Genomic DNA, 25,382 nt, shown 5'->3' with positions numbered 1-25,382 from the left:
CTCTGTTTTCATTCCGTAAAGGGTAATTTTGACTTCTAATAATAATAATAATAATATTGATAATTCTGTAATACCGTGATACCAACACATTCTCACTCCAACCTCATCACATATCGATGTTCGGTCATGGACTTTCCACGTCCAGATACAACCTGCAAGGTACCCAGGGTGTGTTGGTTGTTGACATGCTTGGACGCTGTGTCAAGTTCTGCCTGTTACATGCATTGTCTTCTTTCAAAATACACTTCCTTTTTAACAGGAAATTTAATGTTAGCATACAGTCTCTTTCAAAATAAAAGCACTACTTCAGTACAACACGGTGAAGTGATGTTTTTTTCCTTCAACAACAAAAACACATGGTTAGGTTTTGGAAAAAAGAACAGGGTTTGGCTTTAGTATCTTACGGGACACAAACACTACTCTCTTGGGTGAAAGTCCATTTTTGTTGGACCCATCCATCCCACCTCCCGGCCCGCCCCAGTAGGACCTTTGCCACCTTAACTTTTGTCCTCTTCCTGCCGCGTTTCCCCCTGACACCGCCGGGCACCATTAAACTATAATGACAACTGGCTGTGTGTCATGCTGACGTTAAAGGATACCTTTTTTAGTTGGTTTCTGACGCCGCAAGTCACTGCCCAAGCACTGGATTTCGACGACCTTAAAGTGAGACCGGGCTCCTGATACTGTGATACCGTGAAACCGCGATATTTTCTCAGACAGTTATTGTGTGAAAATCCCATACTGTTGCAACCCTAACCAGAACCATTTAAGGGTTAACTGAACTGATAACTGATTTTTGTCAATGGAAAATAGTGATCTACGTATTTATATTAAGTTGTGCATACAAATCTTATATAAATATAAATAAAATGTAAAATAAAATAAATATACACATGATTGGGGATTTATGGGGAGAGTCACTGAATTTATTTACTTTCCTTTCCTTAAAATAGTTTGATTATGTATGCACCATCATCATCCTGCCCATGCTGAAATCAAATCCAAATATTTATTTAAATTTATTTTTTTTATTTAATCTTCTCAACCTATTCGTAAGTAGGCCTACAGAGTAAATGTAGGCTTCTTAAACCACTTTCCACAGCTGATCATTTGAAACCTCCAACACAAGAGTAATACATCTGAAAGTGTGCGCATGCGCATGTCTGATTAAGGCTAATTAGTGCACAGGTGTGTTGACAGGAAGTCTATTTAAACCCTGCAGGTGTGTCTTCTGTCTCAGTGTTTTGGTGCTTAGATAGAAACTCTTATTTGAAATGAATTTGAAACAAAGAGGATACAGCTTCTGTGTCCTTCTCATTTACACCATCACAATAATATCTTGTCAGCCCTCTTTATCACAACCTGACGCCCGTTTGATTTTTCATAATGACCGGAGCAGCGTTTTAACGGCTGTAGGCATCACCCACTCCGATAACCGAGAGGACACAGAGTGGATACACCGTCACTCAAGGCTGGGAGAAGAGGCGAGGAACCTCCGGGGCGTTAACAACAGGGACACACAGATAGAAACCACCGGAGGGCCTCAACACACACTCAAACTCAAAATGGCGTCAGCTTTAACTGATAAAAGCCTCAAAACCAGAAACAAACTGAAGAGAAGCGAGCAGGAGTGGATGTATACGTCATTTAATCCTCCAAATAAAGACTGCACTGAAGGGAAGATCCAACATGTCGTCCCTGGAGAGTTTTACATCTCAGGTCAACTTGAAGAGAATCCTAATGTGGGATATCAGTCTGATTCTGCTGCTCAAGGTAAGCTGAGATAACATCACTTTGTTTCTCCTCACAATAAACTTTACTCCCTCTTCTTCTTTATGTTTTTGCTGGTAAATAGTGCATTAACACTGAGTGTGGTATGGAGGCAGGTAAGGGACATAAGGGACTGTTCTTAATTTCTCAGAGGAGGGGTGGCTGGGGTGAAACTTTTGGGGTTTTTTTTTTTACCCTCCCCAAAGCTACTAATATTTTTCCTTGAGCCTCTCTGAGTGAAGGCAAAGTACTACGACACTCAAATTACAGAATAGATACGATAAAAGTGTGGCAGATACTTTTTTAAAGCTACTATAACATAACAATTGTGCGCAGTGTAGCAGTTTAGGAATACAAGCTGTATAGTTTTGCGTAGAAAGTGCAAAATATTGTTGAATTCAGCTTTTGAAATTGCTAACTGAGAAATTTTAGTTTATTTTCGCAAACAAATTCAGAAACACGTTTTTTTAAAGTAAAATATTTCAATGTTTAAACTTCAAAATTTGGGGATCAGTTGCTTATATTCAAATGCTTATGTCTCATATTTGCTTTCATAGGGTGGACTCATAATTTAAGCTGTTACGGCTAAGTAATAAGTAAAATAAAATGATAACCCAGAACACAAAACTATCATGTCCTCTGAATCCAGTTTGTTCAGTTATTCAGTGGTGGAGCAAGTATGCAAATAATTTAATGATGGAAAAAGTTAATAGTAGCAATACCACAGTGTAGAAATGCTGTTACAAATAGTTGATCTCATGTTGTGATACTGGGAATCTGTAAAGTAACCTCAATTTGTCAAATAAATGTAGTGGAGTAGAAAATGGAATTACTTAAGCAAAGTAAAAATACCTTAAAATTGTACTCAAGAGCAGTACTTGAGGAAATTTACTTCCACCACTGCTGGATATTCTTGTCTCCTTGTTTCTGCTTCCTCCTGTACTTCTCATTTATCTTACTTTTCTTTTTCGTGGCCTCTTTTGCAAATGTCCAATATGTGCTCGTATTTGTTTAAATATCCCATCATTTGAATTCAGTATAATTAGTGTTGTGTCTATCAAAACATCTGCTCTGCTTGTTGAATGGTTGTATCTCAGTCTAAAATCTGAACAAACAGCTGCTCTCGATGGTCTTCACTCCACTGTAATGCTAACGAGATCTCTAACAACGAGTGTCTCTCTGCTGTAAAATGACCCGAAATCATCACTGATGCTTTTCGTCAGCTTATCATTAAACTCTGGGACAATGAATGCAGTTAAGATTTTATCGACTTAACTATTTGAAGGAAGAGATCTGAATATAACTGTAGGCCCTTTTTGTTTGTGATTATTTCGATCAGGGGGCATTCATGGTTGTATTGCTGCTGACACACAGGTACAGTTGGCGTGTGTTGCATGTTTTGCTTCCAAAGCTTTTTGTTTCCCTCCCCTCATTTTCCCAGCGAGGCTTTTATATGCGTCTTGTGTCGGATGATCCCAAATATAATCCTGTAATATTCATATTTAGCAGCATGTTTAGCACATTAAATTATTCATTCATTTATTTTCCGTAACCGCTTATCCTGTTAGGGGTCATGGGGGGGCTGGAGCCTATCCCAGCTGACACTGGGTGAGAGGTGGGGTACACCCTGGACAGGCAATCATTCACACTCACATTCACACCTACAGACAATTTAGAGTCACCAGTTAACCTGCATGTCTTTGGACTGTGGGAGGAAGCTGAAATACCAGGAGGAAACCCACGCTGACACAGGGAGAACATGCAGACTCCACACTGGAGCACAGTGTGCTGAAATTAATAGGAGTAATTTAAAAGATGTCACAGATTCAGCAGCCTCAGATCCTCAGGCAGGGAGCTCCAGATCTGAGGGGCGTTCACTGCAAAAGCCTGGTCACCTTTAGTTTTGAGCTGAGACTGAGGAGCAGCCAACAGAACCCTGCCTGAGGATCTGAGGCTGTGCGCTGGCTCATAGAGGAGCAGCATCTCAGCACTGTAACTGGAGGCTGAGCCATGAAGTGCTTTATTAGTGATCAGTAAAATCTTAAAATCAGTTCTAAAACACTTCAATTCAGTTGCACAGAATCCCTTGAAATGTGTCCTTTTGCTACAGAAAAACTCATTTACTGCATTGAAAGGAATTTTACAGTGGTGATAGTTTCCTTGGAGATCATTTGTTTGCGTGGACTGACCGTTGTGACGCCTGTTATTGTCTCACATAGTTGTCCCATTGTTGAATAGTAAAAAAATAGTAGAGGAAAAGAAGACATGAAAACCACATTAGTCAGAGGAGGAAAAGATTAAACTTCTGGAGGAATACGATCACAGAAAGCACAAGTGTAAAATCAAAAGCGTATCAGAACAGTCCTCTCAGGGTGTGTTCGTTTTTTCCATTTATCACTATGAACTCGGTCATGTTGCAGTTAAGACGGAGTCAGAGGTACCGTAAGTGTTTTTTGTTTACCTTGCTTTGGTTGCTAAGGTCTTTTGTGCAACGGTCAAGGGTTCCTTAAGTATAAGACCAAGACAAGGAGAAAACCATAAATACACAAGTGAACATTGTACGAAAACTTTAAGGAGGACTTCAGGGTGTTTTGTGCAACCAGTTTGACGAGGAAACCTTAACTTAAGACTTCTAAGACTTTTTGTACAAATTCATTAATTCAAAGATTTAAAAATTATATTTTCGTTGTGATGATTTTGTTATTTTCTGAATCTGAAATCAGAGTTGCAGTCAGTGCTTCCCTTTACTGGGAGAGCCAGCTATTGCTTCATGTTAATTTGTGCTGTATTCTCAGCTGTGAACTCTGAGGTGGTTTGTTTTCATTCACCAGTCCAGGCTGAGGGAGGCCAGGAGACCACCACAGATCAGCGGCTCAGCGGCTCAGACGAGAGCTGGCAGAGGCTGCAGCCTGTGGTGGAGTGTGGAGACGACGCCATGACCCTCACTGTCAGGAGGAGACGAGCTGTGCAACTACAGCTGGACCGAGGTGAGCCCTCCGCTTTCACAGATACTCCAGCTTTATCTCTCAATAGTGACGTTGTTATACATAACAGCTGGTGTTGACTTGAGTTTAGACATGCATCTGTTTTCCCTTTTTACTTGTCATGAGTGAATTTAAGGTTTTGTTTTGGTGTCTTTTGTGTCTCAGTGAATGAGTCATCCGTGCCCCTGTCCAGGCTGCCACCTCAGTGTGGTTACTTTGTTCAGACCACATGGAGAGACCTCAGTCTGATGGCTCAATATGATGCCTGCCACATCACAGTGGAGGTATGAAATCCTTACATTACATTTTGTAGATCAGATACCAACACACAGATTAGTTCATCACTACAGACTAAGGGTGGGCGATATGTCACTTTATGCTCTGCCATTTCTCCTCTAATCATCATGCTGTAACCTGTGACCGGCTGTTATGATACCACAACTATCACACATTCACATATATGGAGTTTTTGTCGAGCAGTGAGCGTCAGGTAGGTTTACATTACCAATGGTTTATGACAAAATATTTGATGACACTGACTCCTATGTGCGCACGGTGAGAGAGGAGAGGGAGAGATGCTGTGCTGCTGCCAGAGGAGCCGCTGAATGAGTTCCCTCTGAGCGCTAAGTCAATAAAAGAGTGTGATAAGTCCGGGGCTGTTCATAAAACACTCAGGACGCCACAGTTTATTCCACACTACTGAAGCTGCTCCTCTTTTTGGAACCACTGTGGAGTCAGTAATAATTTCGCTTCAGCCATGCTTGTTGTTGCAGTAGGTAACAGTATGATGTCAATATGTCAACAAGTCAAAATATCGCAAGAATCACGACATGAATTTTCATATGATTTTAAAAATTATACCGGTGTTATCGCGAACAAGATGATGTGGCACACCCCTACTCCAGACTTCAACCAACCAGCTGATACTGGCGAGTTTTTGCACCAAACAATCTTTTTTTTGTAACAGGAACCAGAACGAATCTGCGCACTCATGTTTAATTTGCTCTCGCAGAAGCATCTGGTCCGCTACCTGTTCAGATTTATACTCGACCTGGCTCAGGTCGGGCCAGTTACAACTACATCAAGGTTTGATACGACTGAAGCCAGACTTCCTGTAGGGCGCTCAACAACTTTGATGAGGGACAGAAATTAAAGAGCAGCATGACATCCCTCTTGTTTAGTTACGTTATATCGCAGTAGGTATATTTATCCTTCTGACAGCTGATTTTCTTTTGTCTCTGTATGTGTGCTGCTTTGGAGCCGGTAAGATAATGGAGGGTGAAATTAGTGAGTTAATTTGAATTAAAGTTATTTTAGATTTACTTAAACTGAGAAGACAATGGGAGGGCAAGAAAAAGAGGTGGTCCATTGAACCAAACCAGGGAGCTACAGGGTGAATGTGTGATGGACTGACTACATAACCACTTTGTTGTTGCGTATACCGTCATATTTTGTCACAAAATTCTCCAGGTGCTTGACATAACAGGAAATAGCTGACTGACATTTTTCCGTCCGAAATACGTTACATCTGTTGAGCAGCACTCATCAAAAGTGTCGAGCTCCCTGCCATAAATCAGGCTTTACAACTTGCCTCCACGCTCAAAGCAAAATACATGATGACTTCATTCTTGGCTCATGCACCCTCACGCCGAGGACATAACAAGCATGAAAGAGATGCGCCGCTGAGGCATTTTCAAAAACAGAATGACCCCTGTTCAAGGACGGGGGTGACTTAAATCACTGGCAATCCAAATTATATGTATTTCCATGATAATTAATTATTTTTATCATTAAAACACATTTCAGCATGCCATCTGATACTCCCACCCCCTGCAGGTACGGTGAAACGGTGCCGTCCATCTTATGTGGGCCATGATGATGCACAAAGAAGTGCCACTAATGTAAACCTAAGGTGGGCTGCAGCCTGATTAGCTGAGTCAGAATGCCTCACCAAAAATCACAAGCTTCCAAAAGAAAAGCCAGGGCACAGAGAGAACAAGAAAATAACGTGTCTGACAAGAAAAAGTGAAGAAGCAGCAGGTATGACAGGCGGAGCTGAGGGTAAGAAGCGAGGTTAACAGATTTCTAGTAAAAAAAAAAAAACTGCATTATCGAGCTCATTTTTAAAGCTACAGTGAAAACACAGATGTCTATTAACGTAGAGGACCTGAGGAACTCATTAGTACCAACTATCCTCCCCTTTCCATCGTGTCAGAAAGGGGGCGACATTACGCTCCAAAGTAGTGACTAGCCCTGTACTTAAGCTGCTGCTGGTTGCTAATTGGCTGAGTTGTTTGGACATGTACTCAGAAAATTACTCACAATCTTTACCAGTGCTGTATATCATCATTTGTTTTGTTTCTCACCATTGTCCATAAGGTCCATATAACTTCTAGTAACGTTCAACACAAACTTTCAATAAATACAGCCATAGAAATTTTACTCCGAACACAGTCAAAAACTGTTTGCCTCCTGACATCAGCAACACCTGTGCTTACTGGGATGACTCAGCCAATGACATAAGCCACCTAGTGGCGTGGTGGGGTACTTTTTTATTATTATTTTCTACTTTATACCTGGCCCTGCCTTACTTATTATTATTTATTTCACACAAATCAAACGTGTGGCCTTAACAAAAGTTGTGCAAAATTTTGGCAAGAGAAAAAGGAACGTTGCCATTTTTTTTTTTTAAAAATGGTGTATTTAATATTTCTGCATACTGGGGTCCCTAAACAGTCGTTGAATTGCATAAAGTAGGTTTGACTGGAAAACTGAGAGTTGACGGCCATATACTCTTTATACTGTTCCAGCTCTGCACACAATTTGACCAATATTTGATTAAAGTAGCCTAAATGAAGACAAAAAAAATGTTCACTCATGATTCGATGTTAAGATATGTTTTTTTCAAATAATAGTTAATTTACTTTTCTCTTAATTGTTCATTGGAGGACATCTCTCAGCCTCGGACAAACATGTGACCGCCTCTGCTTTCCAAAATACGAAAATAAGGTCTTAACACAGAGTAGATAAAATACATGTGGAAATATGATTAATTGGATTATATTTGCCCCGAAGTATGGTGTGGATGAGGGGCCCACTTTTGAAAATGTTGTCCCCCTGCTCATATTTCCTAACAGCTGGCCTCAGCTGATGTGGAACTTTCTGAAATTTTGTTGTCAGAAATATCAAAAAATCAATGCATATTGATTCTGAATATTCAAAGTGGTTTTCTTCACTATCAATACACCAGTACAGGCTGCACTCTCTCTTATTGTTAATGTTACCTGCTTACCAAGAAAAGATAAGTCGTCATTGTCATGTTATAGCCTTGTTGTTTTTATTGTTTAATAGAAATTAAAAATGTTATGCCCTCAATGTCAGTTTTCCCCCTGGTATCAAAAATGGTATCAAATATAAAAAAATGTTTTCAAGGAATTGATCAAAGTTATAAATTCCAGTATCGTGACACTATGTGAAGTAATATTTTTCAATTCTGATGATAAAACCAGCAACACTATCTCAGACATATTGACACTGCACCATCACAGCTCATCTCTGCATGCTGTGCTCTGTTTATATTTGTCCGTCTCTTGGCACGACGTCATGTTTTGATGCTCTGATTGGTTGTTACTCTGTATAATTCCATCCAGACACATTTTTGTCTTTGTCTGTTGATAACGCCCCGTGGAAATCCAAAATAAACTGAGAGGTTCCAGATTAAGATGAATCATACATTTCAACTGAAATGACTCACTACACTCTTACGTCACCTCGACAGGACAGTTGGGGACTTTCATGGATGGTTGACTCATGATTGTGATGTTTGTTTAATGGGAAAAGCTTGTTTGTTAATTATAGTCACCAGCAGTAAAAGTATAAATTAATGCTGTTTAAAATATGTGTTCAGGACGACAGCTATGTGTTGCCTCTGCTGTGGAGAGGGACTCCAGTCAAGATGTCCTGCCCAGTGTCTCAGATCCAGCCTCAGGCTGCGGTCCCGCCCTCCCTCTGCTGCTCCCTGTATGGTATGACTGTCAGAGTGCAGGGAGACTCTGCTACAGAGGAGCTGAGGGTGAACGGTAACCTCAAAAATTGAATTTCTCCTTCCATTCTGTTAGCACTCAGTTCACTCTGATTTTCTTCCTCTCTGTGGTTTTGTAGACATTTTAAAATAAATTTGACAGTAGTTTTTGTCCTTCTCACAACAGTCAGAGGAGAGTGGACCCCTCTAGTGGTGTTGGCTGAGCAGTGTGGCTACACTTTGGACAGACGAGACGCAGAGATCGTAATCACTGCTCCATTCGTGACATGTGGCATCATAGTAAAGGTGAATTTTAGAAAAGTCACTATTCATTCAGACACTGAAATTACATTTTCAATATGTGAAATAGCACAGTGTGTTTCTGTTTATGATGTCCCAAAGCACATTTATCCTATTAATGATGCTAATAATAATATCTTGTGTATGAAGACATAAGGAATGTACTTTTAAGTAAAATGACTTCTCTCCATGTTGATTTGTTTTGGTTAGATGATCATGATAAATTTGAGTTTTGTTTCAGAAGGGGCAGAGTTTCTTTGCCAGGCCTGAGACAGAAGGCAGTGTATTCAGTTTCTGGACTGAGTAGTTAAATAACATGTACTTTGGCTTGTTACTGCAGTGTCGACGTAATGGTGTCTTGTAAACCCATGAGGGTTGGGCAATTAAAAAAAAAAATCTGTCAATCAACCCTAATATCTGTAGGTAGAAAGTTTTTTTGATCAATACTAAAACAAATTTCATAGAAAAAAAGTCAAACTCCTGATTACAGCTTTTTAAATGTCAATATTTTCTAGTTTCTTTCCACCTCCGTGACACGAAACTGCATATCTTCAGGTTGTGGACCAAATGAGTCATTTGAGGACGCCATTTTGGGCTTTGGAAAACACTGATAAACACTTTGTACCATTTTCTGGCATTTTATAGATCAAACAACTGATAGAGTTAATGAAAAAACAATCAACAGATACTGATATTTTGATATTTATTTTGAAAGTGTAAAAAAACAAACATAAAAAAAACAAGCAGACAGATAAAAGTAATATTTACAAATACTAAAAAGCAGTTGTCAGTGTATAAATCATCCCTTCAGACACCTTCCTCATATAGATAAACCTGTACCTAATAATTGATCAAATTAGCCCATGTATATGTGTGTAATAAGTACCAAATATCTATCTAACAAAAACCTGTCTTAGTATAAATATAGATTACTATTATTAGATTAATCGGCAATAAAAATAATTATTCGTTGCAGCCCTAGAAATCTTGTTTGTATTTATGTAAAATTTAGAAGCTTTTTAGCATTTGTGGGAATCAAAAAATCTGCAAGAATCAAAATGATCATCTGCAATAAATACAAGTGTGAAATACCATATGTTAAATAAATTCATAGATCAATCACAAAAATTAAATGTTCACAAAATAATGAATAAAACACCCACTGTCTCAAACCAGCCTCATTGGACAGAGGTTCCCAAAACAATCGTCGTATTTGCATCTGAACATGTCCTGCAGCGTGTCGAAACACCGACTTCAGACATTTACTATCCTAAACTGTGTGTGTGTGTACCGTCTCTCACAGAAAACCTCTGATCTTTTTTCAGGATGGAAAACACACACTTTCTCTTCAGATAGGAGAGAACACATTCACACTGGCCTGTCCCATATCTCTGCCTGAAGAACTCCCACTGACCCATCAGCCTCTGGCCAACAGCCATCATCATCTAACCACATGGCACATGCCAGAATCCCTGGAGTCTTTTCCCTGGGCTCCACCTTTCTACCTGGCCCCGCCTTACTACCCCCACCCTACATATCACCACAAGTATCCAAGTCCTGATGGACACGATGCGTTTAACCCTCCTTCTCCCTCATCTGTGACTCCTGAGCCTACATCTGGTCCCCAGCCTCTCCATCCTTATGAAATTCCTGTGAGGGAGTCTTATAAACATTTTGATGTCCACAGTTCTCTGTCACATACAGATGAGGAGGATTCAGGTGGTTTGTATCCAGATCTGCAACAAAAGCAAGAAACTCCAGTCTTTGGTGTGTCTGACGGCCACGGTGCTGCTCACGCCCCCTCCTCGGATACAGGCCTTCCTACTCAAGCTGAACCACCTCCTCTCCAGCCCCCCAGCCATGCCTTCAATCCATACTATCACTACTACCATCACCCTAAAATCCCTCTTCCTGGTCCAACTCCAGATCGTGATCCAAAGTCTTTAACAAATGCTCACAACCCTGAACAGCCAGTGTTACCCGCTGACGTGCAGCAGTCTGAGGCTCTCCACAGAGTCAACTCACAGCAGCTCCTTCAGCCGGTGCCTGAGGCCGCCTCTCATCCTTACACTGCTCCTCCCAAAGCCTCTGCACCTCAGACACCTCATCCTCCACAGCCCTATCCATACCACTACTATTACTTTCCACATGTTGCTAAAGGCGAGGCTAAAAGAGTGGCTCCTCTCAGCTCTGACAAAGCTGCAGAAACTAAATTATCGTCGAGCACCTTGGTTCATCCGCAGCCTCGCTCGTCACAAGTGCACGACCAATACTACTTAAATCCTGACATAGATCAGCCAGATGAGGTGATTGATTATCCTAAAAATATCCACCCACTTTTATCTGAAGAAGAGCTGCATGAAAAGAAGAGACACTCTGCTCCTGTGACTCCTGCAGTCCAAGCTCCCCTCCCTATCAGTAGTAATCCTCCTGGAGCAGACACTATTAGACCTCTACCTCCTAAACAACCCTCGTTCCCCACTCCATCACCCATCCATAATCTCCCTGCTAACCCGTACTACCACCACCCTTATTATCACTACTATCAGATGTATTATGGACCTGAGAGTTTACCCAGTGCTGACAGTCGTGTGTCTCCACCTCCACCTCCACCTCAAGAAGCTTTGGACCCTTTGCTTGAAGCATCTCCCTCCACACCACCGCCCCATCGCAAACATCAAACCACTGCTCCACCCACAAAATCAATGTACAATGTTCACAACGGCCCCATTCATCCATACTACTATTATTACCACCACTACTTCCAGCCTGAAGCATCCGTGCAGGAACTACACCCTGCAGGCAGTATGAACCCTGAGAAAGCATCAACATCAGAATCTCCGCCTCCATCTGACTACAGGGGGATGGACTGGCAGGTTCATGCTGCTGAGGCAGGATATCCCAGCATCCCTCAGCTGCTGCACAGCTCCGTGTATAGCCTCGATTCCCATTATGTCACTCAGCAACATCCATATGTTCCCTTTGGGCATCCTGGTGGAGAAGAAGCAGAAGACAGGCAGGATAATAAAATGAAAGGTGAGTAGTGAGAGAGAAATTCCAGCAGCTGTAAAATCGTGTGATGCTTTAGTTGTTGCAGTGGTGCTCAGATGTTGTGCTGTGATGCCAATCTAGGTGTGCCATGAGATTTTCTGATAACCACACTATTACTATTGCAATATAATGAATCTTTAATTGAGTCAGTATGTTGTGTGCACCCATTTCCTGATAAAGACGCAAACTGTAGCTAAAAAAATATATTTTAATTTTAAAAAACCTTTTCAGGGAACCTATTCATCTATGGAAATTATGTGTGTGTCATTGCTTATGTCGTGATAAGAGTGATAACACATGCTATAGAAGCTGTTGGGCACAGTTATAAGTATAGGTGTGCCTTTGTAACAAAAAGTTTGAAAACCACTGGTCCAGGGTTCTCACGGTCATGAAATTCCTTGAGTATTTAGGAAAAAATTTCAGCCATTGTTTAAAATTCGTTCATAAAAATGACATGTCTGACATTATTAGAATACATTCCTTGTATTACTAATTTATAATCTAGTACTATACGGCATGACCATTTAAACCAGTGGTTCCCAACTGATCCAGTCACAGGGTCCAGGTTTCTCCGTAGCCATCAGTTCAAGGTCCACACAGTTTAATATTCAGCATCAGACTTGTGTTTGGCCATGTCGTCCAGCTAGTTTGCTGTCTCTGTCAAGTAGCTGTCAGTTACTCACTCACTGTACAGCAGGAAATGGCACTTCTAAATAAAAACTGTGCTGTAAACTCACCGCACTTATAAATAAATTGTGTCTTTTACAAACTTGACACGTTTGTGAGTCGCTCCATTCAGAACGGACCCACGACTCACTTTTGGATTGCGACCCACCAGCTGGGAACCACTGATTTAAACATCACAAGTATCACGTGATACACATTGCTGTATGGAGCTAGTTGGCGGTGGAAATGTAATGTGTGAGTGATCTTGGCAAGGATTTGCTCATCTTCGAATGCCCAGGAAGTATGTGTTTAATGTAGCTTGGGTGCATTCTGAATCGCATACTACTACAGCTGCTCTTAAAAAGTCTGTACTGTTGTGTGCAGTATGCACACCATCAGGACATACTACTGTCTCATAGTGTTGTCACGATACCAAAATCTTTGTTTCGGTACCAATATGAATTTCGATATGACTTTTCGATACTCTTCGGTACTTTTCCTAAGGAAAAGTCCTTTTGGATACAAACCTTTAGAACAATAAATAGTTGGGGTGTAACGGTACCAAAAAAATCATGGTTCGGTAAGTACCTCGGTACGGACGTCACGGTTTGGTAACTCAAATGTTCCACCAAGTTTGTGTTGTCTCGTGTTGTCTCCCTTTGCGAGGCAGACTTTCTCTTGTCTTTTTTCACGTGCGCCAGCTGCAGATGTTGATACAGGTGTTGTCATACACACCACTTGTGCAATCTGTGCTCCAATAGGAAGAAGAAAGGCGTTTGTGTGCATAAATGAGTAAAATAAATTAACTAAATTAATGAATTGAATCAGTTTCAAAGTACCGGTATTTTCCAAATGCAGTATAGTACCGTTTGGAATACTCTAGTACCGCGGTACTATTTTAGTACTGGTATACCGTGCAACACTACTGTCTCATAACATTACGCCCTGAACTTTGACCCTCTTGCTTTTATATCTGTTGCCTTGGAGATAAAACAAACGCCACTTGTCAAGTTTGCCAGAGATGGAGGTCAATCCAGAGAGCTCTGCTGTTCTTACTTTGCGATGTGTGTAATTTAACTTTACAGTCAGAACTGTTATTTTCATAGTTATGTCCTTTTTGTTTTTGACAATAGTTTTGATCATTCTGCAGATCTCTCTAAGTTGACCAACATCTCTGGAGAGCCTAGTGACAGGCGTTTTGTTTCACCTCCAAGGTCACAAATATATGTGCGCGAGAGTCAAAGTTCAGGGTGTTATCTTAGTAGTATGTCCCGATTGTGTGCATACTGTATGCAGCGGTACGTACTTTTAAGGGCAGCTGCAGTACGTACTAAAAGTAAAAAGAAAAGTATATGATTAAAGTGTGTGTTCTCGCCACATTTGGAAATGATCCCTTCTTCAAACCACCTGCTGTCAGAGAGGCTTGGAGGCAGGCTATCTTAAATTACTCAGTCATGTCAATGATGTAAAATATTATGGAAAAGATCTGAAAATTCACCGGTAAAAATGTGTGGGAACCCTGAGTGTCTGATTAGATTCTGTTTTGGAGAGATATCTTTTACTGTTAGTGTCTTGACTTCACCACAAGGGGGCAGAACGTTATTCAGTCCTGAGCATCTGGCCCTGGCTGTAACCAGACACCTGAATCTGGATTTATGAATCCATCATCATCTCATGCTACTGAATAGAAGCATTCTAGTAAAACTGGCTCTCTTCTCTTTGTTTACCCTGCTCTCAGATCAGCTCCAGGCTGGTCCGTACACTCCCTCTGCTGCCTTGCCCTGTGGCCTTGGCCTTGTGTCAGACTCTGACTGCAGCATGTCTTTAGGCTGCTGCTCGTACCCTGTGAACGGTGAGTCTCTCCCAGAACAGATCCTGTCAACACACGCCTGACTACAAATGAATTGACAATGAAGACAACATAAAGATTTGATGATTGATGTGAGGATTTTCAGGCTGGAAACCTACGCCCAAATCACCACACTGAACGAATGACATAGTTTGGTTAAAATATTATAGATATTCAAATGTAGACACAAAAGGCATTTTTTTTTGTTCTGTGGTCAAGATGAATTTACAAGATTGTCTCTGGTACACTTTTTCACCAACACTGAACACGTTCGTTGTGGTTCCTGCACCTAGTTTTGAGCCGTTCAGAGCATTTCAACCAAACAAAAAATTGTTTTGGATCGTGAAAAGTTGAGTTCCTTGACATGGAGTGTGATCCACGACATCAGTGGGTGAGTCATATTCTCCAGGTTGAAAAGAGAGGGTGGAGAAGTGAGAAATCATTGGAAAAAGAGTGTTCTGTGGTCTCTGTAATGTGAATGAATGAATGAATTTTTTATTATTGTGTCATACAAACGGTTGTGCCCAGCCCGCATGGTCTTACAAGACACCATAAAATCAAAAACAAGCCAGGACCAGATTCCAGTGTGCATATTTTCAGGGCTTTATAAAAAGGCAGCGACCAGGTGCCAGATTACAAGCAGCAGGCGTCCAAGAGAGAGAGCACAGAAAGAAACGCAAATATAGTGAGCCGAAATGCAAATGAGCATGACTCTGGGGTTGGTTGTTAATTTCACTTTCCACTGGTGAGCGTGTTTACAAAAGCACCCGACCATTCTGCAGAGCATACCTTTAAGTCTGTTATTTGTTCCTTTATGTGACGCTTTTTATGCCGCCGTCTTGCCGTGGACTTCCTTCTCAGTCAAAATATTCCAGTTAAAACAAAAGTTAAATATAAACCAGCGCAGCTCAGGAGTGACTTTGTGTGTGTGTGTGTGTGTGTGTGTGTGCCAACAGACTGTACAGTGGGACAGCATTTAGTCTTTGCGGTGCCCGACTCTGTGGTGGAGCCCACAGTGGCCCTGCCTGCTCATCCCACTGAGGCCAGTAATGTGTCCTGCACGCTGCAGAAGCTGACCTCTGACCCGCACATCTACACTGTCCCGCTGGACGGCTGTGGAGTAAACAAACAAGTGAGGCACACTGTTATGTGTACCATGTGATGCAGAGCAGCTGTGATGATGCTTTGTGATAACCATCTTTAATGTGGCTGAATAGAGCGATGCTTTACATGCTGACTGACATGCATCACACTGTTGCTTTGTGAGAGCACGACATAATTTTTCCAACGTTGTTTACTTGTCAGGTGTTTGGTCAGACAGTGGTTCATCTGTTGGAGGTCCATGGTGTCCACGCTCTGCAGGACAACTCTCCTGTCAGGTACGGCAGCAGCATGCAGACACATGTGATTCAAAGTGCTCTACAGGGACTTTTTTTTTTTTTTTTTTAATTAAACCATATTGATTGAGTGTCTTTTACAGGGGGGCATTTTTTCTGCTGTTGGTTGTGAGGTACAAATGATGGTCAAAGGTCAAGGTCACTGTGACCTTGTCTGTCTGAATTATCATGAACACGGTATCTAAAGAATGTGAGTAAATGTCTTTAAATTTGGCACTCAACAATGAGCTGATGGTTTTTGATGGTCAAAGGTCAGGGTCATTGTGACCTTGCGTCCATCTTATTCTCATGAATACAGTATCTCACAAACAGCTTGACGGAGTTTCCTTCAAATTTGGCACAAATGTCCACTTGGACTCAACAATGAACTGATTATAGTGGTCAAAAGGTCAAGGTCTATGTGACCTCATCTGTTTCATTCTTGTGAGCTTGTTATCTCACAAACAGCTTGAGGGAGTTTTCTTCAAATTTGGCACAAACGTTCACTTTGACTGGACAATTAACCGAGATTTTGGTGGTCATAGGGTTCATAGTTCACTGTGACCATGTCTGTCCCATTTTTGTGAACGTGATATCTCAAGAATACCTTGAGGGAATTTCTTCAAATTTGGCTTAAACATTCACGTTGACTGAACAATGAACCAAGATTTTGGTGGTCAAAGGTCACTGTGACCTCGTCTGTTTCATTTTTGTAAATGTGATATCTCAAGAATACCTTGAGGGAATTTCTTCAAATGTGGCTCAAACATTCACTTTGACTGGACAATGGTCACTGTGACCTCGCCTGTCTCGTTCTTGTAAATCCGATATCTTTTCAGTTTCAATTTATTTGAAGAGGACAGTGCATATTAATGAACAATCGGTACAAATACATGACTCATCTCAAGAACGCCTTAATGGAATTTCTTTAAATTTGACACAAACATCCACTTGGACTGAAGAATAAACTGATGAGATTTTGGTGGTCACAGGTCACAGGTCACGGTCACTGTGACCTTGTCTGTCTCAATTATCGTGAACACGATATCTCAACAACAACATGAGGAAATTTCTTCAAATTTGGCACTTAATGAGCTGATGAGTTTTTGATGGTCAAAGGTCAGTGTTGTTGTGACCTTGTGTCCATCTTATTCTCATGAACGCAGTATCTCATGAATAGCTTGAGGGACTTTTCTTCAAATTTGGCACAAACTTTCACTTGGACTTAACAGTTAATTAATTAGATCTTAGTGGTCAAAGGTCAAGGTCTGTGTGACCTCATCTGTTTCATTCTTGTGGACTTGTTATCTCACGCACAGCTTGAGGGAGTTTTCTTCAAATTTGGCACAAGTTTCACTTGGACTCATTGAACTGATTAGATTTTGGTGGTCAAGGTCACTGTGACCTTCCGTCCATCTCATTCTTGTGAATATCCCAAGAACGCCAAGTTGTAATTTCTTTAAATTTGACACAAGCATCCACTTAAAGAATAAACTGATTAAAAAACTTGTTGTCAAAGGTCAAATGTATGTTTTTGGCCACAACTCAAGAATTTATACGCTAATTATGACAAAACTTCATACAAATGTCTAACAGGATTAAATAATGAAATGATGACAATTTGTATCCAAAAGGTCAAAGGTCACCTTCACTATGACATCATAATGCTGTGTAAAAACACTTTCCTAGCCATTACTCAACGTCATAACTCAGGAACAGAAGGAGAATAATTTGGTCAGATACTGAATTTATGACTCTAATCTTGAAACTGTGCTGATTGTGTAGATCTTCTGTGTGTGAAGCATTCATATGTTCACAGACATGGATGGAAACTGTAAGAGAAACTTGACTGGTGGGCAGAGGCATATGATCTCAGGGCAGTAAATCTAGTTTTACCTTTACGTCCTGTAAATAGGGGAGCACAAACTACCTATACATACAAGTTACTAAATTGGCAGCATGTTTAAAACAGAGCTGTTGATTTGTTTGTGGCGAGGCGAAAGGCCCAGATGATCATGGTCTGATTTTACGTCACTGTCATCAGTCAGGAAACACCCACCAGATACACACAGACACATCTCCACCCTCTGGGCCAGTGACAGAGAAAAGATCCAAGATAAATATGGTCTCAAAATACACAAGATGACACAGTAATTATTCCATGTGTCACAAGATGCTCACCTTAGTTTGGGATGTTGACACGCTCTGCATCTACTTTGTCGTTAGATTTGTTTCCGTCTCATCAGCTGCCTGTGTTGATCTTTAGGTTGATGGTGGAATGTAGTTCCTCTCTAGGTTCTCCAGGTGAAGTGAGGCTCCATGTGTTGGATCAACCTCCTCCACCTCCCCTTCAGTCTCCACCAGCCACTGTCACTGTGCAGTTGAGAATTGCCACAGGTGAATCTCTTCTGTCTTCTCTTTAAATTGCTCATCATCTTTTGACGTTTTCACCTGGTGTTTAAAATCAGCAGGTTGATGTCTGAGCGACAGGCTTTTAATGTGACAATATTGTTGTCCTTGTAGACTACTCCTTCACCAGCTTCCACCCTGAGGCTCACCTTCCTCTCAGCTTCCTGCGAGGCACACCTGTTTATGTGGAGGTGAGCCTGCTGGAGGCCCCAGAGCCCGGACTGGTGCTGCTGGTTCACTCCTGCGTGGCTTACACTCAGGCTCCGTACACCAGCTGGATGCTGGTTTATGACGGGTATGTTACACACAGATAAACTGAATAGTCTGTTGTGGCAGCTTCAGATGTGAGTGTTTAACAGACTGAGCAGGATGATTGACTATAGCTCACTTTTATCTTTTCATGGGATTTAGTCAAAGACCAATATGCCCGCTGACTTTAAAATACATCCTGTGCTGATTTCCCCTGATTGTTGCTTTTTACTCACAAAGCTCAGGAGTTTAAAGAACAACCAATTAATTTATCCCCTTCGGCTGGTTGAATATGAAGCGCCTTGTGCCTACAAATTACTTTGCTTTGTTGAGTGAGTGTGTTATTGTTCTACACCAAGCTTTTTACTTTCTGTCTGTTGGTAGGAGCTTATCTTATTTATAAAGTTTGTTTAATTATGTGACTGAGTCTCACATGCACCTGCAGGAGTCAACAGGATATGTCAGTATGTTATAATCTGTTCTGCTTTATATGCAGCACCACCAACGCGATAATGACCTAATGGGACAGACGTTGAGTGTAAACCAGATTGTTTACAACTATTGGTCACTTTACCATGACATTTAGTGATCATAATGCTGAGGAGATGATTCATTTATGTATTTGGGAATTCACCTCTCATTCATCACCATCTTCAAGTCAGCGTCTCACCCCCCAAATTACCATTAATATATCAGAGTAGGTAGATTTATATATCTACCTACTCCCCCTTGGTTCCATCATCCGTTGTCATGGTTTCCATTTCCACTGCTACGCTGACGACATCCAAATCTACACTTCCACAAAATCCATCACCCCAGCCACCCGCTCTACCGTCACCAACTGTCTGACTGAACTCCAATCATGGCTGCAAGCCAATTTCCTCAAACTCAACTGTGACAAATCTGAAATAATACTCATTGGCCCAAAATACTTCTCTACATCAACACAAAACTTCACCCTCAGCATTGACAACAACACCCTCTCTCCCTCCCCATTCATCCGCAACCTTGGTATCATCTTCGACAATAACCTCTCATTTGAACATCACATCAGCCGCCTCGCCCAAACTGCCTTCTTTCACCTTAGAAATATTGCCTGTCTCCGTCCATTATTCTCCTTCTCTGCCGCTGAAACTCTCATCCATGCTTTCATCACCTCAAGACTGGACTACTGCAACAGCATCCTCTACGGCTCATCATCCAAAGTCCTCAACAAACTTCAGTGCATCCAAAACTCTGCCGCCTGCCTCCTCACCCACACCAGCGTCCGTGAACATATAACCCCTGTCCTGCAAAACCTACACTGGCTCCCTGTCCCGTACAGAATCAATTTCAAGATCCTCCTCCTCACCCACAAAGCCCTCCACAGCCAGGCCCCCTCCTACCTCACGGACATGCTCCACCACCACACTCCCTCCCGAAACCTTCGATCATCCGACAAAAACCTCCTCTCACCTCCACACAGGACCAAGCACCGAACCTGGGGCGACAGAGCCTTCTCCATAGCCGCCCCCTCCCTCTGGAACACCCTCCCTATACACATCCGTGACTGTCCAAATCCATCCACCTTCAAATCACTCCTCAAAACCCACCTTTTCAAATCCGCTTTTAACCTTTAACATTAGCTTTTCGTTCTCGGTTCCTCATGTGCCCTCCTTTTCTTTGTTTTGCACTATGCTTTTGCACCTTGTTGTTTTATATTGTCCTTGTCTTCTGTTTATCTCTTTGCACTTAGATGTATGTGCTTCTTTTCTTTGGTTTTAAATGTAAAGCGTCTGAGAGCTGTAAAAGCGCTGTATAAATAAAATGTATTATTATTATTATTATTATTATTATTATTATTATTATTATTATTATTATTTATTATTAATTACTTACCATGTGTTACACTGAAATCATTAAGAAAACTTAATTGTTCTTGCATGCCTCCACAGTAAACGAAGAATCCAAGAAATTACAAAATTCTTGATGAACTGAAGTCACAGGGTTCACGTTTAACAGCAGCAAAACTAAAAGAAAACATCCATTTATAGACTCAACACAACCCATCCTGTATAATCCAAGTCTCATTTATCCAGTCGTATGCTCAGTATTTACTAGTTAAAGGTCCAGTGTGTAGGATTTAGGCGGATATATTGGCAGAAATTAAATATAATGTTTTCTTTAATGTATAATCCACTAAAAATAAGAATTGTTGTGCTTTCATGACCTTAGAATGAGCCGTTTTGTGGCCCCTGGTCCGGTTGTCTTGGAGAGGAAGAGACCCCACATCAGTGGTTTCTGAGAATAAATCTTAATGTTTTGGAGATATCGATAAAAATCTGACTGGCAGATGACCCTCAAAGTGTCAGGCTACATCTCTGCTCATCTTCTACTTAACATTTGTAAAACTTCCACCTCTTAGATTTTATTTTGTCCAGCACTTTTGTATTTTTGGGTGCAAGTAATCCTGCAGCTGTAAATCCAAAAGAACACATTTGGCTTTTTGCCTGGTTTTATTTCTTGTGCAGAGTTTTACAGTTGTAACTGTGAATCCCTCACTGTGTGTTGTTCAGCTGTCCCAGCCGGAGTGATTCACAGCTGCTTCCTTCCCCACACTCTGATCCCCACCACATCCGGAGGATCTTAATCTCTGGCTTCCTGTCCCTGCCCTCAGAAAGTCCCTCCTATATGACTGAAGGAGGACAGCCTCACCTGGAGGACCCTGAGGTATCTTCCTGAACCAACACGTCCATACAAACATCTATGTTGTCTTTGAAGTGACCCAAAATGTTTTATGTTCAAGCTGCCTTAAATCTCTACATGTACACTAGGATCACTGTAACCATGTATTAAAACTATTTCAATGTTTTCTCCCCTCAGATCTACTTCCTGTGTTTGACAGAAGTGTGCTCTGCTGCAGATGGTGACTGCACCGTCGGCTGCATCAACAGTAAGTTTAATACGGTGGTAACACATCATAGGGTGCAGGGGAGGAAAAAAAAGAAAACAGGGTGTCGAAAAATATTAGTTTTGCACCTAAAATTCAGAATCGCTGAATATAATAAGCAAAGTGTTTCAATGGTGTTTGGAGCAGGCGGTGCAGACAAAATGTTTACCAGTGTGTGAGTGCAGACCAGAGTGAGTTTGATGTTGTCGAAAGCAGGGCGAGTATGACGTGCGGCTGAACACACACTCCTAAGCAGAGCTGCTCTATGCCTGTACGTGACAGCTCCTCCCTAAAACAGTTCTAGTATGAGGCACTTTGGAGCAGAGTTAAAATGCGGACATCCAGAACCAAAAAAGTTTGAAGGGAAAAACATTATATTTGAATTGCATATATACACACACAGCATCACAAATAACCAAAGCTTCTCTAAACATTAATGAGTTATGCTGTGATGTAGTTATCAAAAAGGTAAACAAACTTTACGTAACCCCGGTTCTCAGAGTGGCACGAGTGAGATGTCTCACCAGGCAGCCCTTCTTGCTCGGGCAAAACGACAAAAAGGTGCTTATTTTAAGGGCCTGTTCATACGGTTCCGTATATTTCTGAAAACAGGTACTTACCTTTGCGTTTGCATCTATCATTTACACGTAACCGGCGTTTTTTTCTCAACGAAAACCAAGATTTTAAAAAACAGCTTCAAAAGTGAAAGTTTTTAAAAATATCCGTTTCTGTGGAGATGTGTAAACAGGATAGACGGAGATTTTGGAAAACGATGACGTTGCAACCCACTGCTGCAGCAACATCACCGCTACATCAGCGAACAAAGACATCCGCTGTGCCCAATATTAGTAAGTGCATAGCAGCTAACTATGCTACATAAGGTTAAAATGTAGTTTATCATTGTTTTTATCACTAGCACCAAGAGGAAAACAAATCACTATATGCACAGAACGTTCTTCTATGGTGTTTGACATATGGCGTATCGCCACCTACTGGCCTGGCATGCTAATTGCAGCAAACAGCTGCCATTTTTGCGTTTAAACAGGGATATCGTTTTCACAGCTGATCGTGTAAACCCAGAATTTTTTTTATACAAGATAAATAAAACTTTGTTTTTATTTGTATCGGTATCCGTGTAAACAAGGCCTAAATGATGATGATGGATCCACCTGATGCTGATGTCACAATCACCAGCCAATCAGGATTGGTGTAATGAGAGAAATGCTTCTGAGGTATATCCAGCGAGGCGTATCCCATAGTGAGACATTGGAACAAATGCTGTGAATGAGAACTATCTTTACCATGTCAGGAAACCACAGGCTACATTCATGGCAGCGTTCATTGTTGTTTCCATGGACACAGTGAATAATCCAACTAATTTTCAGTTCTTATTCATAAAAGAGACAAAAACATGGGGGATAATGACATAGTATGACTTATTCAGTATGTCAAGGAAGGCATGATCAAGGCCGATGTTTAACAACCTGCGGCTTGTCTTTCATAATATGTGGTCTGCTCAGTTTATCAAGTAAGATCACTTTGCATTTTTTCTATTCACCTTATGATCTATCACAGTTTGTTGACATGCACCAAGCAGGAACTACGCAGGTGACACTATTCATAAACAGACAGTAAACAAGCAAAAGAACTGTTTGCTCATAGCAGTCATTTCCTGCTACGTAGCAGACATGACCACAACAAGAAGTCGACAGGGAGGGCTGCGGTGAAGTGTTTAACAGGTTTGCACAAGATGAATCAGTTGTGTTTGTCTCATTTGCATGTGATTTTTTTTTTTTTCAAATAACCCATATGATGAGAGAAGCAGATGGTCCCTGGGTATTTGATTGGTGTATTAATTAGAGTTTGAAGGCTTTGGCACCCATTAGCTGACCTGGTAGAGCAGGCAGCCCATGTACAAAGGCACTTTTTATGTTTGACAAATTGTATTTTTAACTGCTATTCCGAGAGTCAGAGCAACAAAATTTCATTCTAGTGCACTGGTTTTTACATGTGTCCTTGAATGACAATAAAGTATTCTATCTATCTACATTTTACCTTTCATTGAGTGATTCCACAGTGCCTTACAATTAGCCAAAAGCCACTGACACAATAACGGTGTCTACAGATATCTGACAGTTAATTTTAATGCGTTTTAAGACCTGTTCAAGACACATTTTTAACCTAATTTAGGACATATTTTTGGACAAATCATGTTTAAAGGGGAACTAATGTTTTTTTCAACTCGTTCTACTTTTGTCTAAATGAGTGATAGGGTGTTCAATATGTGACATTTCTCCAGTACGAAGCTAGGGCTGACCTGCCTGCAGCCCGTGAATGCGCACTATATTAAATAATGGGACACTCAGACAGCGTCAAACAACATCAAATACGGATTGTTAGTATAATTATCCGACAACATAACGGAAAGGAGAAATTAATGTCTGTGTTTACCTTTAGCTGGATTCAGACATGTTCCTCTGCCTGTTGCTGCTCCCTCTCTCTCCTCGTCAGCTCTTCAGTTTCAATGAGCTCTCCGTCCGTGCACGTCCGTGTACTCCGTGTTCAAATAAATACGGGCGGTCATCAAATTCAAATGGTTCATCCAGATCCAGTTGGTCAAAATCGGGTAAAAATTCAGCCATGACTACTACGCGTTTGTAAGGTCAGTCCAGCAGTTAACTTCCTGCAACAACTCAAATCTCGTGAGACGTGAGATTTCAGAGCCAGACTTTCACTCTCTGAGTGAGTGTTTTGACTTGCCACAACACACACATCTGAATTTTCACCCGATTTTGACCAACTATTTTGACTATTTTCCGTTATTTGAACACGGAGTACATGGATGTACACGGAGGCAGAGCTTGAGGGAGCTGAGGGAGCAGCAACAGGCAGAGGAACATGTCCGAATCCAGCTAAAGGTAAACACAGACGTTCATTTCTCCTTTCCGTTATGTTGTCAGATAATTATACTAACAATCCGAGCCCATCTGTGTGGAAAAAATGCACTTTTAGTGGACGTATTTTGACGCTGTTTGACGCTGTCTGAGTGCCCTATTATTTAATACAGCACGTGCTCACGGGCTGCAGGCAGGTCAGCCATAGCTTCGTACTGGAGAAATGTCACATATTGAACATCCTATCACTCATTTAGAAAAAAGTAGACTGGAAAATAGGGCCCAGGTTGAAAAAAAAAACATTAGTTCCTGTTTAAGAACCACAGTTAAGCATTGCAGGCAGATAGTTTGTATGTGGTCTTGTGCAGAGCTATTATGTAGGAATATGGTGATTAGGATGAGTTGAGTCAATCTACATTTTGCCAACAGATAAGTGCAAGTATGAAGTAAAATGACATTATTAGTTTTTTCAAAGATTTGTAACATTAACATAGAAAGGGTTCATAAATTTAACAAAAAGAAATTAAGAAAGGATAAATGAAATTAGATAAAATGTTTGTAGTAGTTGAGACCTCACAAATTAAAATTTAAGACGATTAAATTACTTTTAAGGCCTTTTTGTTGTGACAAATTTAAGACATTTTAATACCCTGACCTGTAGACACCCTGAATATGTGGCAGATGCAGCACAAATAAGGCTACAGAAGAATCATAATCATATGAAATTTGTCAGCTTTTATCTTTGTCTTGAGGACTCGTACATCATAACATTATTTTTATTTTTTCCTCACAGGTCCCAGCAGTGACGTGTGAGCAATCAAATAAACACTTTTACACAACTGCAGTGTTGTTTTGTTTTATGTAAATAACAAGTACACAAGTCT

At 41.0% G+C, this 25,382-nt stretch overlaps 1 protein-coding gene across 1 annotated transcript; it reads left to right on the top strand.

Moving 5' to 3' along the window:
• The first annotated feature begins 1,217 nt into the window (after nt 1–1,217).
• On the top strand, nt 1,218–25,337 carry LOC117268557 (uncharacterized). The gene is made up of 14 exons (XM_033645120.2): nt 1,218–1,773; nt 4,602–4,757; nt 4,920–5,038; nt 8,662–8,833; nt 8,963–9,081; nt 10,401–12,111; nt 14,531–14,644; nt 15,598–15,773; nt 15,947–16,020; nt 18,284–18,414; nt 18,541–18,721; nt 21,231–21,384; nt 21,538–21,607; nt 25,292–25,337. The coding sequence occupies exons 1-14, from the start codon at nt 1,275–1,277 to the stop codon at nt 25,309–25,311; spliced, it is 3,696 nt and encodes a 1,231-aa protein (XP_033501011.2). The 5' UTR covers nt 1,218–1,274; the 3' UTR covers nt 25,312–25,337.
• The last annotated feature ends 45 nt before the right edge of the window (nt 25,338–25,382 follow it).

The sequence above is a fragment of the Epinephelus lanceolatus genome, chromosome 18 (assembly GCF_041903045.1).
Source record: "Epinephelus lanceolatus isolate andai-2023 chromosome 18, ASM4190304v1, whole genome shotgun sequence".
Classification (NCBI taxonomy): Eukaryota; Metazoa; Chordata; class Actinopteri; order Perciformes; family Serranidae; genus Epinephelus; species Epinephelus lanceolatus.
The sequence above is the reverse complement of the archived record's forward strand: the minus strand, read 5'-3'. Positions and strand labels throughout refer to the sequence as shown.

Bases quoted from the DNA above. Each gene is read 5' to 3' on its own strand.
- LOC117268557 (XM_033645120.2), top strand. From the start codon at position 1,275: ATGAATTTGAAACAAAGAGGATACAGCTTCTGTGTCCTTCTCATTTAC. The intron at 8,834-8,962 runs GTAACCTCAAAA...TTCTCACAACAG, and splicing joins AGAGGAGCTGAGGGTGAACG to TCAGAGGAGAGTGGACCCCT. The intron at 9,082-10,400 runs GTGAATTTTAGA...ATCTTTTTTCAG, and splicing joins CATGTGGCATCATAGTAAAG to GATGGAAAACACACACTTTC.